The sequence below is a fragment of the Parasteatoda tepidariorum genome, chromosome 4, assembly GCF_982258835.1.
Source record: "Parasteatoda tepidariorum strain Cologne lab strain chromosome 4, Ptep-v5.0, whole genome shotgun sequence".
Classification (NCBI taxonomy): Eukaryota; Metazoa; Arthropoda; class Arachnida; order Araneae; family Theridiidae; genus Parasteatoda; species Parasteatoda tepidariorum.
Window position 1 is genome coordinate 6,555,895 of NC_141758.1, and position 14,631 is coordinate 6,570,525.

Sequence of the window (14,631 nt, forward strand, 5' to 3'; positions counted from 1 at the left end):
AGAGAATATTTGCAAAAATATGCCGCCTAAACGAATCGCTCTTAGTCGATCAACATCTCAAGCACGCAAGAAGAGAACTAACCGTGTTTCAGAAAAATCGGAGCAACGGGAAGAAAGACTTGAAACTAATCGAGAACACAATGCTTTAGCCCTTTCCTTAGAAACGTCTGAGAAACAGGAAAGAAGACTGTTAACAAATCAACTACGCACTACTCAAGCCTGTTCCTTGGAAACATCAGAGCAACGGGAAAGAAGACTGTTAACAAATCAACTACGCACTACTCAAGCCTGTTCCTTGGAAACATCAGAGCAACGGGAAAGAAGACTGTTAACAAATCAACTACGCACTACTCAAGCCTGTTCCTTGGAAACATCAGAGCAACGGGAAAGAAGACTGTTAACAAATCAACTACGCACTACTCAAGCCTGTTCCTTGGAAACATCAGAGCAACGGGAAAGAAGACTGTTAACAAATCAACTACGCACTACTCAAGCCTGTTCCTTGGAAACATCAGAGCAACGGGAAAGAAGACTGTTAACAAATCAACTACGCACTACTCAAGCCTGTTCCTTGGAAACATCAGAGCAACGGGAAAGAAGACTGTTAACAAATCAACTACGCACTACTCAAGCCTGTTCCTTGGAAACATCAGAGCAACGGGAAAGAAGACTGTTAACAAATCAACTACGCACTTATCAAGCCCGTTCGTCGGAAACATCAGAGCAACGGGATGCAAGAATAAAAATCAATCAAGAACGCACTTCGCTATTCAGACGCTGCCAATACTCTGATTTGAATCTCAGTGCATTTCACTATGATCCAACAACCAACTATAGTCTTTCACCCAAGCGTCATCATCGGAAAAATGGATCAATTATGTATGTTTTGTAGTGCTCTCAAATTTAAGAATGAAACAGCTGGAATTTGCTGTTCTGGAGGCAAAGTGTAACTACCAGATTTAACGTCGCCAGCCGAGCCATTATCAACGTTGTTATCGGGTCAAGCAAATCAATAGAAACTTTTCTTGGCGAATATAGGTCAGTACATTCGTGTTTCCAAATGACTTCATTCGGTGCTGCTACAAGTATCGGTGCTCACATGGACAGCTAGAGTTATTTATTACATTCACATGCAATCCTGCTTGAGCTAAAATTAAACAGCTTTAGTAACTTAGGCAAACATCATCGGATCTTCATGATGCATTATCACACGTGAGTTAAAACAAATATTAAGCTCTAAACTTGGTTTTATTGCGAAAAGTCATGTTTTTAGAGAGACACGGTGTTTGATGCATTCTATTGAACGGCAGAAAAAGAGAATTGTCACATGATTTGGCTTATTGAAAAACTCACACCAGGACAAATTGGTCAGCTCATATCAGCAGAAATATTCATGACGCCATTGATCCAGAATTATTTCAGATCATCATCCAAAATATGTTTCATGGTCGGTGTGCATCACCATACATGTCTGTTTGAAAATGCACTAACGATATCCTAGAGAATTAACTGTTGAGACTATCACTGGTTTTTTCACCATTAAATAAAATTCTCTATTCAAATCATAATCACAAATCTCATTTACACACTTAATACAAAATTTAAATTCAAACTGAAGGCTTTGCAACGCACGCAGGGTACAGCTAGAAATACAGCTACGGGATGAAAGTATATTACTTCCACGAATCCCTATTATGTGCCAATCCCTATTATGCCTATTATGCCCCCACAGATGTGCCAATTCAATTTAAACGCATTCAGTTCCACATTAGATTGGCATTCGCAATGATAAGGCCAAACAATGTCTGTTTGCGTCTTAGATTTGAACACACCATGTTTTTCGCACAGATACGTGGCATACTCTCGAGTGGGCAAACCATCCAGTTTATTTGTGTTAGCTAAAGATGGAATGACAAAAAATATTGTACACTCCATTGCACTAAGAGATTAATATTGTTGACTAATATTTTCAGAATTCGTTGTATATATAATTTATAAGATAAAGTTGCAATAAATTAAAAAAAATTATTATTTGGTGTGTTGTTACTTTCACATTCCGTCATCTTTCATAGCGCTCCATGCCTCTTCCACTCATATACCACATACGCACACATTTACAATAAATAAGATACTAGGAGGCTTTGCGCCCTGCTCGCTGGCGCTCGCCAACCCCCGGAAGTGCTTTCGCAGTTCATTTCGGATTGCTTCGCAATCCGATGCTCTCTTTGCTCGCTCATTGGATACGTTCTTAACGTCTAGCTTTTGTATACTTTTTTGAACACTGAAGTTCCGAAAACTTTTCACTGTAGAAAATTCTAAACCTGTGCATTTCAATATTAATTTGAAATTGAAAACAGTTCGCATATTTTTCTTAATCACACTATTCTAAATTTTAGTTGTTGAGAAAAGTAACTGTTGTAAGTTTTGTTTTAAAGTCTTTCCCACCAGAGGGCTAAAACCATGTGTTGTAAAACAATATGAAATAGTACTGAACGCCGGATGTAAAGCATCGGCTTCGTTGATGATAATTTTGTGAGAATTTTCTTGATTATTCGGTGAGAATTCACCCGATTAGACATATGATAATCCCTACATGCTCTTGCGCGCCGAAGCCTATCAATTAAAACGAATTAGCGTTTTATATATTATAGATCAGCCATATGATGCTCACTACGTGCTCTTGCGCGCCGAATCCTATCAATTAAAAATGAAAACTGTTGCCAGCGCGAGAAAAGAAATATCATCGGTTTTATTGATACATACGTACGTATTAGCGTTTTATATAATATAGATAAGATATATTTTCATACTCTAGAAATAATTCATATGGCAAAACATCGTTTGCCGGGTCAGCTAGTATATATACATATATATATATATATATATATATATATATATATATATATATATATATATATATATATATATATATATATATATATATATATATATATATATATATATATATATATATATATATATATATATATATATATATATATATATATATATATAAAATTTTATTATTTTATTAAAAACTCTTAAAATCTTCCTTTCGAAGATAGCAATCACGTTTTCATCTGACCGGGTAATGGACCAAGTTTCACAAGCATAAGTTAAAAAAAAAGATCTTAAAAGGCGTGAAGAATTTTTTTAAAAAAGAAAACTCATCATAATGTTAATGCTGTTTCACAGTTATGAATCTCTGCCTGACCAACAAAGGGAGCTGTAATTCACTATAAATCTGATTACATATTCCTTGTGTGACAGAAAACGGATCGGAACAGAAGGATTATTGCGAAGCCTAACAAATATCGAACCATGAGCCGTGGTTGCTCTGGGGCCTTCAATTGTGGTGAACCGGGGTCGAATCCCAGCGATGGCTGGTCATTACGAATTCCGCACGCGGCTTGCACCGACCACAGTGTTGACGTAAAATATCTTCAGTGATAGACCACTTGTCGCCAGGCTATCTATGGGAGTGGTTTTTCTCTGTGGTTTTTCTCTCCCTGTCGCGCAAATAAGGGTTAGTTCCACCGTATAGTCTCCCACGAAAGCAAATTATTCCCAAATAATTGATCCAAGAGTTCCCTTATCTTCTGGATTGCGTATCAAAATGACAAGGCTACGGAGTTGAACATTAGTAGTTGCACATGCAAAAATTGGGTCAGCTGTTCAGCAACTTTAAGAAAGTAAAATATTGCAAGCCAGTATATTTTGGTGAACCTCGGTGGTACACTACAAAATCTTTTAGAGAAGTGAGAGCGCTTGCTGGCTTATTAATATGACCAATACAATAACATAAACAATGTAGTAGAAATATTTATTGTTACTCTATGTTTGATACAAGCAATAAGGTAATCAAAATTAATTTATAATATCTAGAATACCTTTACATAAAACTAAATGCAATTTCTCAGACATTTTATACAACAAAATCTTTATAGACTTTTGAGTTTCTACAGTAAAAAGTACTTATTGTCAGATATAAATATTTGATTTGTACTTAAAATAAATTTATGTATCTTGCGTTACTTTCTCTGGCGAAACTTATAACCAGAACAGGGAAACAAGTTTTGGCAGTCAAATTTTCAAGGAGAAAAGTTTCTTCAGTAAAAAATATAAAAAAATGACGACAAATTAGCAATAATTTAGTAGAAGTTTTCTATTATTATTATTATTATAATTATTATTATTATCATTTCATGAAAAATTACATGCTGTCAGATAAAGTTTTGATTTACGCTGAAAAATGTTTTATGCATTTAACGTCACTATCCCTGGCGAAACTTATCACCAGAACAGAGAATTGTATTTTGGCAGTTAAATTATACATGAGGGCGATAAGTTCCTTCAGGGAAAAATATGCAGAAATGACGATAAATTAGCAATAATTTAGTAGGAGTTTTTTATTATTATTATCATTTCATGAAAAATGACGTGATATCAGATAAAGTTTTGACTTACACTAAATTGTTTTATGCATTTATCGTCACTTGGAAACTTTATCACCGTGACAGAGAATCGAATCTTGACAGCCAAGTTTTTTTGCAGGTGATATTTTTGCTCAGTGAAAAATATGTAACAATGACGTCAGACAAGACTGTTTTTGTAATCACGTTACGGCAGGCATACTTTTCAATGTAGAAACTTTTCAATGGAGATATTGGGCTAATTAATGAGTAATTTGTGATACCAAATTAGTGATTAGTTTTTCCAGATCCGCTTTCCTACGATTGCTGGTATCTAAGACTTCTGCGTGATTGGCTGATCTTTGCACGTCATAGTCCATTACGCACTCATTCGTTATAAGAGATAACCCAAACACTCTTAAACCACAGTGTTTAGCAGCGATCACTTCATGCGCAGTACTCATACCTGAAATGAAAAATAAATAAATAAACATATTCAAAAAATATTTTTAATATGAGGTATAGTTTTAATGCTTAATTTCTGTGGCTCAAGGGACGCTTCCTAATTGAGGTGACCCCAATTTCGAATTCCAGCGATGGCTATAGTCCATACGAATTTTACTCCTGACTTGAATCGACCACAGTGCTTACGTAAAATATCTTCAGAGGGAGAGGGGGTTAAAATCCCTTCGTCGCCAAACTAACCGTGGGAGGTTTTCATGATTTTCCTCTATATTACGTAAATGAGGTCCATCAAAAAGCCCTCCACGAAACCTAGTTTGTCTCAAAGCTGGATCCCGGAGTTCTCTTGTCTTAGGGTTTGGGTTCAAAAATACAAGGTTACGAGGATGATTGATATTCGTAAACCCCCTCTCAAAATGGGTCGGCTACTCAACGCAAGTTTTAAAAATAAATAAATAAAAATAAATAAATAAATAAAAATTATTATGTAAAATGTACAACACAGAAAATTAACTCCTTATTTTTCCTCTCCTTATTCCTCCCTATTTTAACTCCTTATTTTTCCTTATTTTATTAATTCCTTATCTTGGAATTTTTCTGACGTTACGAAAACTGAAATTATACAGTTGACACTCAATACATTAATTTCACATCGTGAAACCTCCCTTTACAGATACTCAAATAGTTCTTGAAAATGTGTCTTACTCGAGCTATACGTCGAGCTATATTTTTTTTTGCAAAGGTGAATGTCGAGTATTTTCAACAAAAAAGTGACTAACATTATTAGAATACAATTGATATTTAGAAAATGATTTCAAGCTTCTGCATCGAAAAAACCTATATCTTTAGGCCTTTAATAATTCTTACATTTGCCATTCTTTAGAATGTTACCATACATTTTGAAATTAAGTAGTTTTGTTTTCTAAAAATGTCAGTAAAATGTCAATTTTCTTTCAGCGAGATATTAATCAAATTTATAACCATACAAAAAAGACATCCAGAAATTAAGTTCTCAATTTTTCAAAGCGAAACGGATGCTTTTAGGATATTTACTAGGGCATTCCTTAAAAACAAGTTGTACACCTACTCCCTGGTTGCCAACTTTCTACGTTTTTTCACAAAACTTCTTCTAAAGGTAGCTAAGTTTAGGTTTCAATGTATGGTTCGTTGTTTTATGAGTCTTTATTTGGTTATTTTATTTTCTGCTTTCTCTTATTCATTTTCTACACTACTACACTCAAATGATTCAAACGCCGCTTTATTTCAGCACTCTCGCTTAGAGGCAATTAAAATGCTGACAAAATTACAACAAAATTCTGGAAACTTCAGTTTCTAATTGCCTATCACTCTATGAAATATTTGACAAAGGCAGTAGTTGGTAGTCATGCACTTACTTTTTGAACTGTTTTTTTTTTTAAAAATAGAAATCGGTTGTAAAGCTTTTAGAGAGAGAGAGATTGAAATTGTAGATATACAACTGGGCACTTGCACTTCAAGAAGAAGACCTCCCATACCCACACATGTGACCTATGACGTCAGCGCCAGTTTATCTTTATCACCAAAATGACGTATTAAAGTTGGAATGTTAATTAGTTAGAATGTTAATTATCGATAATTAAATTAAATTCAGAACCGTATCGCGCATCGAATGAGTTGAAATATAATTCTTTCTCGTCTACTTATTTTACTTAACTTAGATTTCTTATTTTTTTTATGCATTTTATTGTAACCATGATGTATTTTTGTTTTGTATACCTGGCTAATTCAATGCATATTTAGTTCCACATAGCTTCATGCCATTCTTTGGGTTAAGTCTCCGTGTAAAATATATAATGAAAGAAATAAAATCTTTGAGAAAGAATCTTTGTGAGAGAATTTAGAACGTGTCACTTAAGAGAATTGATACCGATTGGCCTGGCTCACTCGAAATAGTATTGAAATAACGGTTGTTAACGTAAACAAGCACCAGGTTTCAACAACCAATCAGGATCGATATATCCACTCTACGTCACTTGCAGGTATCCCATGGGCATATCAGACATTGATTTAACACACATGTTCTGCGGTACTAGAATTTGTAAAATGCATTATAGATAAAATTCTTTAAAATGAAGGCCGTTTGCTAATCGTGCCTGAAAATTTAAAATATTTTGCTATCCGTATAATAGTATTATATTCATTTGTAAAAATGAATACTTAAATTGCAGATTTGAGGAAAATATCTATCAATTATCTCTTCAATATTCACCCAGTGTCATGAAAAAAAATCAAACTTGCAGTCCTCCTCTAATGTCATAGCAGCTCAGATTAGTGTAAATTAGAGCCCCCTTGAATTGGAATTAAATTAGAGTTATAAACCACAGTAGACCACCAAGTTTGTTAAACACTTATCCAATATTACAACTAGATTTAGAATACCCTCTTCATAGAAACTTGCCGCCTGCTCCGTTAACCAAGAGGTCACGGCCGTTTTCACGCATTCGTCATCGTTATTGTGATTGCAGCCAAAGTGATGTTTGAAATATCGGTGAAAATCACTCAGCGCAAGGTCTAGGCTGTTGAAAGGGGTGGTCCAAGACTTCCCAACCTAAAAAAGCTGGGATCTGAGCTGCGAGTGAGTCATTGTCATAGAAAATTCCCTGCCATGATGACAGGGGAATTTCGCTACTCCACAAAATCACAACTTCACAAATATATGAATGTCACAAATGCCTATGAATGTATGCAGCAGACAGGTTTTTTTTGCCGACTAAAAACTCTTCACTGACCGTATCTCGTGCGTGTCGAGTGATTTGTTAAATTTGAACACTTTAAAGTCTCACTACTGGCATTGCTACTCCTCGCTGAGGCTCCCGCATGGGTTTTTGCCCTAACGCCGGTTATGTGACAGCAGTACTGTTTACCTACACAGCTGCAACTGAGCACAGTTGTTTCCAAAGAAAGCCGGGGCACTACACAAGCACGCGTCACTTATTAATGTACGCAACAAAACGGCCTTAACTTAAAAAAAGCACCCCTCATATATATATAAGGAGAAAAGTGCGAAAATAAGTTTATCCTAGGGTTTTTTTCTCCAGAAAATAAAACAGAAACATAGTAGACAAGAATGCAGTTGAGCGTGAAATACGTCATTCGGTCACAGTGCCTGCGCAAAGTGGAGGCTAGACTCTTAGTCTGATACCAGAATTTTGTTTTTAGACTTTTCGGAGTTTGAAACTATCAATGCTGCGCAGTACTGTTACACTTTATCAAATATGAAAGAGGCTATTCGGTAAAAGCGGCATGGCCTTCCGACGTTTGACGCTCTGTTGTTGGATAGCAACAACAGACCACACTCGGCAGCACAAACCCATATTGCAACTCTTGGTGAGAAGCATCTTGATTATCCGCCATACTGTCCTGATCTCACACCCAGAGACTTCAGTGTGTTTGTATTGTAGTATTAAGAGTACTACCAAAGAACTGAAACGTTAAGTGAGAGTGTTGTCAAAAGCATGAACACATAAATGTATGCATTAACGAATTTATAAATGAATGACCTAATTTCTCGCGTGGGAAGTTCTAAAATAAATTGAGCTATTAGTTAGGGAAGAGAAGAAAGGTTAAAAGTGATCAGTTCATCTAAATATTTTTGTTTTAATTATGCTTATCAATTTAGTCAGGTTTAGTAATAATAGTTTCAAGTTATATTTTAATTTTCATAATGCTTCAATTTTCATAATGCTTCATGAGAAAGGCATGCGTTTTATCAACGATCAGCCAAATATGCCTAACTTATTTTCTTATTCTTATAATTTTATTTTTAAACATTTTACAAGTTTACGTTTGAATAAAGGACTTAAAACTGTCGTGTGTACAAACACTGAAATTTACAATTATGTATAAATGGTAATTCTATGAATCATTTGTTTCAAATGTGAGTTAAAAGTATTATTGAAATGCATGTCTTTCAAATAGTTAAGTACATAAATGGAATGAAGCATTAAAATTTCACCAGACGTATCAGTTGTACATTTTTAGAACCTCATTTTAAAAAGAGTCCCACTAATTACCCAACGCCAACGATCCAAATTTCATCTATTGTAGCGTATGCCATCTACACACCATTGGTATCATAGGACATCCCTTGGTACCATGCTGGACATAAAATGCAGCCGAAAAACCCAGACTGCATTGGACAGATTTGCAAGTGGTCTGCAAAAAATGCTGCATTCAACCAGCTTCGCCGGAACATATTCTGGTTTGCCTTAGACTTTCTAAGGTGAATCTTACATCAGATCCTCTTCTTGTTGCAGATTGTCTGACGGTCAGTGGTGTCCTGGAGCTTATCTGGCATTTGTCAGATTAAGAGGATAAGCAACAACAACGCCTAAACAAAAATGCTTAAGTATCCAATGAGCTAGTGTAGCAAGCTTGAACCATCCAAAGAAACTACAAAAGTATTTTAAAGGGTTGGCGAGTACAGTAAATAAGGGATGGGACCTCTTGATATATTATATTCTACGAAAATAACAAAAAGAAATTATAAATTATGAATGCACTTGACATGGAAAAGCGTGCAGTTGTCGTACAGGTGAACACATAATATAGTCAGTGATAGGATGCGCCATACAATACACATCTGAAACTCTTTTCCGTGAGTTAGTCATTTTAACGCATCGCACCGTAAAAAAATTTTATCTGCCAGTTACGATATGAACCGCTCAACATAATAAATCTTACTTGCTGTCTCGAATTCGTTAAAATTTAAATATATTATTTTTTGATGTTTCATAAAAAATATAAGGCAAGTATTTTTTTTTTTTTTTGTTTTTTAAATTTGATAACCGGGATTTATTGAAGTTTATTCTATTCAAATACCCATTTTCGAAAAATCTTGAATTTTTGTCCATTTCTTTCCGTGAAGAATAAAAACGAACTGTTCTAAAGAACTTTTTGCCGATTGATGGGGTTTTCGCATAGTAAGATGAAGTTTTAATGTTTCAAATATAGACCTTATGTATGCTAATATTAATAAAGATGATATTTTAAATTTAGTTATTAAACCAAAAAAAAAACTTGCATTCTCTTCAATAAATTTATTTTTATTTATTAATTTATTTATTACACAGGCTTCGATATTTGACTGCCAAACTAAACGGCGTAGCCATCTTGGAGATTGAGGTCCGTAACCCGAAATATATCTTTAGATGAATTCGGTAAATTTTTATCACAATTTAATAATAATAATAATAATAATGCTATATCAAAACAATTCTTTCAATATTATATATGTTACGGTCAATGTGAAGAGTCGGTTATTATTAATACTTACCGGTCAATATTAATAATAACCAAATAAACCGGTTAAAATGAATGAATTTAAGTGAATTTATTACATTAACAGGTTATTATTAATATTTATAACCGCCGTTGAACAGCCGAACTAATTTTTTGGGTTTACGACTACTAATGTTCAAATAGGTAGCTTTGTGATTTTGAACCCAATCTAAAAGACAGGGGAACTCCTGGGATAAATATTGGGAGGAATTTTGCCTTCGTAGAGGACTTTTTAAGGTAACTAACCCGAATTTGCGTTTCATGGAGAGGAAAACCATGAAAACCTCCCTCGGTTAGCCGGATGGCAAGAGGATTTTTTTTTGTTTCTCGCTAGCCACTTTCCGGAAATTGCCCATACTTCGCAATTATTCTGCCACCGATCACGGTACGATACGTAAATCTCTCTCCTTTTTATTTCTCACTTTGACCAAAAGTAGCGTTATTATTAATATTGAAAGGTAAGCATTAATAATAACCAGATTTATTACATTAACCGTAACATACATATTTCATTATTAATATTTTTTTAGCATTAAATAGTAATAATGGTTCAAAAATATTTGAACAATGAAGTATTCAACTTTTTTAGTTCATTTTAAATTATGTACTTTTAAATGACAAAATAAAAATTTGGTACAAAATTGGACAAATAGTTCGAAAATTAAAATTTAAATGTTACATTTTTTGACGTTTTATTGTTAAAAGTTCGATCGATTTTACATAGTGCAATCAGAAGTAATGAAATTGACTCCACAAATAAAAGTGTTTACTGAACTCTGGGGGTACTGAAATGATGGATGTTCAGGACAAAATTACGATCTGTGGACGAATGAATAGATGTATGAATGGGTTTGCCTTATTAAAGGGTGAGGCGTATGGGTGTGACAAAAGTCGAATTCCGGGCCATAGATGGCGCCACTGGAAAACAAGAACAATTGCACCTCCCCTGCCCTTATGGCCGACAACAACAACAGTAATATTTCAGATGGTTATAGACACAAATATCTATGATAAGATTGAAACTCTGCTGTCAGATGCTAATTGGAAAGTCACTGGTAAAAATTCTCCCCCAACCCATGGATGGCCCTCTTCAGTATAAATGTAAACAACAACAATCTCCATCTCTCTCTTGACCTGCTCTATTTCCGGTTAAAAAGTTTACAGCTGCTTACTACAGTTTATTATGCGAGGAGATATTTTCAAACAAATAGTTTTGTTTTCAATCAAAGAAATGAATTATGCAATTTATAAACTCAAATCTGCTGTATTTCATGAGATATTAATGATATTAAATAATTCTGGTGAGTTTGAAGAGAAAATTTGTTTTAGTTAATAGTAGATGTATTGTTAAAAAATGTGACATGGTTGCTAGATATAGAAATAACTCGCTTTTTTGGCAGTCCCGATTTGGCCTCTTTCTATTTGTTTATTGCAAGCCGTGCATCATCTTACGTTAGTGTTAGCATATTGTTCGAGTAGCGAGATTAAGTTCATTTTACAAATTAATAATGGCAGATCTTCAAACGACCATTCTTACAACGATTCTTTTTTTAAAAAATTCAAATAATAAATCAAGCAACAAATACACGCTTACAAGAAATATTATTCAAGAGAGTTTCAAATCAAAATGATAACGTTGTGAGCCAAATGGCTTCAAAATACACAGGAAACCCGGAAGTGTAGACAGTAAAGAGCTTGCAGCACACCCTAGGCCAGGGATGGGCAAACTTTTTTGGTCGAGGGGCCAAAAATCAAGAAAAATTTTTTGGTGGGCCAAGTAAAAACTTCAAAATTTAAGATAAAAGGTGATATACAAGTTTTAATTTAAATATTTAGTGATATGAAGGAAATTACGATTTCATTTTTAAAAGTTCCTTATATTAAGGTTGGAAGTGAGATGTGCTTATTTTAAGGAACAAGGCTAAATGTTTTGCCGTTAGTCTATTTATGAAATGATTTTTTCTAAGGTTCATAGTTGAAAACACTTGTTCACATATATAAGATTAAGCAAACATGCACTGACTTTCTGAGCATGAAATATTAAATTTCGGAAACTAGCTTTTGGTAATGATTTGTAAAACTTTGGAATATTTAGAAACGACTGCATCAGATGATTGTTACATTGTCCGCTCTTTGGAGCGTAAAATGCGCAGTCTGCCAAATGTGAAGTGCAATTTATCTATATTAGATTCCATAAGTCAGCTCCTCGAGAGAGACAAGCGGTAGTTGGAGCCAATCTACGGCTATTCAATAAAGAACTTCTGCTTTCAACATTTTACCAATTGAAGCTGTCTGAGCTAACTATTTCCATCAATTTATGTTTTGTAGAACAAAAATAGAGAAAGCAAAAACTTCATCAGTACTTTGTTGAAAAAGGAAAAACAGAAATAATTTTAAACATAGTCGACAAGAAAATGGATGTATATTGTTTATATTTGCCACTGATCGGCAAATAAAAATTCTATCCGCGGGCCGGATAAAATCTTCCAGAGGGCCACAGTTGGCCCGCGGGCCGTAGTTTGCCCATCCCTGCCCTAGGCGTAGAAAACACCATCCAAAGTTGATAAAACGGCTATGAATTTTTCATATTGGTGGAGAAGTTATATATCTCACGTGACCGGCAGAGAGATAAGATTTTTTCGATGGGTAACCCTTTTACTTAGATAGGGGCTTAATGCTACAGTTGAATTGTAGAAAGCAGCTACAATCGTATAGTGATCGAAGGGGTACAAAAGATATGAATCGAAAACGTTACTAGCGCAAACACGAAAGTCAAAATTCTTGATGGTTTATGTTAGTTTCAGTGCTATTCATGATGGTCCAACATCATTTGATGGTCACTATCCGGAATTTTCCATTATGCGTTCATGGTTTTTGATAAGTCAGCAAACTTCCATCATTCCATGACGGGGAATGCTACTTTAATACTATTATGGTTAACCATCAAGAAAAGATTGACTCGCATGGACCAACAATCCATGATGGTTCCAACAATACATTTTCATGATGGTTTGATGGAAATTCTTGCTGGTTTTCAAGGATATACCATTAAAACTATTTGGTTTTTTTCTATGTTGGACCATCATAAATCCGTCTGAGTTCCTACATTGGGGTGCTGGGGTTCATGATAGCTCCAACATTTGATTTCTAAGAAACTATGAGGGAAATTTCTGAGGGTTCAGCATGAACAAACCATCAAAACAAGTTGCTTTTCTAATGTTCGACCATCATAAATCAGCCCGAATTCCTACATTGGAATGATGGTTATTTGTGTTGCTTACCATCATAAATACAATGATTCATGATGGAATTATTGATAGTTAATATTAAGATTATGTTGGTTCATCAATGGAAAATCATCAAAAATTTTGATTTTGGTAAGTTATATTTCATTTATTTAATTCTTTTCCACAATACACCAAATAATGCACCCATTTAACGTTTCTCCCTTTTTTTTGCTTCGACTTTCTTAGCTTATTCTTCTAAATCGCTGGAATAAACTTTACTCTCACTTTGAACATGCCAACTTGTGATGACTTTAAATTCTTAGTCTAGATCTATCCCTACTTAGATCAACAAAAATTTAATTTTCACCAAAAATAAAGATTTTAAACATTTTAATGTACATTTATCTTTTAAAAATAAAACAATTTCTTAATCAAAAAGCATCCTCCGTCGTTTTTTTTGATTGATATTTTGTTCGTTCGCACGCGGCTGTTATTTTGTATCTTTCAATCTCAATCTATTTGAGGTATGAAAACGCTCATCAGATTCTCGAGGTCTTTTTTACGCTTCTCGCTCGTTTCCAGGACTTCTTCGTGATTGGCTTGTAGTTCCGAATCATACTCCATGACAGCTTCGTTTGTTATGAGCGACAGACCAAATATTCTTAAGCCACAATGCCTGGCCGTCACCACTTCGTGAACTGTACTCATCCCTGGAACAAGCATTGCAAATGAAGATAATTTTTGATTAAATTACTTCTACGGTATTTAAACTTACTTAGCGACATCTCTAAAAATAGCTATCTAAGAAATATATACAATTTCCAATGTTACCTTCGCCTACTTATTAAAATACCTAGAAGTGGCCCTGAAGCTATTTACAATAACCATTGTTATCTTGACCTACAAATAGCAGATGTTGTATACAGGACCTTTGATCAGATTTAAATTTATTTTCTGTCCATGACACGACACCAACCAACCAACCATCTTGACCTACATAACAACATACCTAAAAATAGCCACCTAAAAGCTATTTATGATAATCTTCGTCATCTTTGCCTACTTACTAACAAACCTAAAAGTAGCCACCTAAAAGTTATTCACCATTACCAATGTCATCTTATCCTACTCATTAACATACCTAAAAGTAGCCACCTAAAACCTATTTCTAGCAATCATTGCTATCTTCGCTTACTTACTAACAATTCTAA

The 14,631-nt window shown here is 34.5% G+C and overlaps 1 protein-coding gene across 6 annotated transcripts in view; it reads right to left on the minus strand.

Annotated features, from left to right (window-relative positions):
- Positions 1 to 3,804: 3,804 nt before the first annotated feature.
- Positions 3,805 to 14,631, minus strand: part of LOC107450876 (purine nucleoside phosphorylase) — a 54,496-nt gene continuing 43,669 nt past the window's right edge. For 4 of the 6 annotated variants that reach the window (XM_071181937.2, XM_071181935.2, XM_071181938.2 and 1 more), the window contains exon 7: positions 3,805 to 4,878. In XM_071181937.2, coding sequence (XP_071038038.1) covers positions 4,676 to 4,878 — 203 coding nt within the window. In that variant the 3' untranslated portion in view covers positions 3,805 to 4,675. Of the gene's footprint in view, positions 4,879 to 13,775; positions 14,131 to 14,631 lie in introns of those variants that run through there. The other 2 variants (XM_087160568.1, XM_071181936.2) reach the window with 2 other exon arrangements.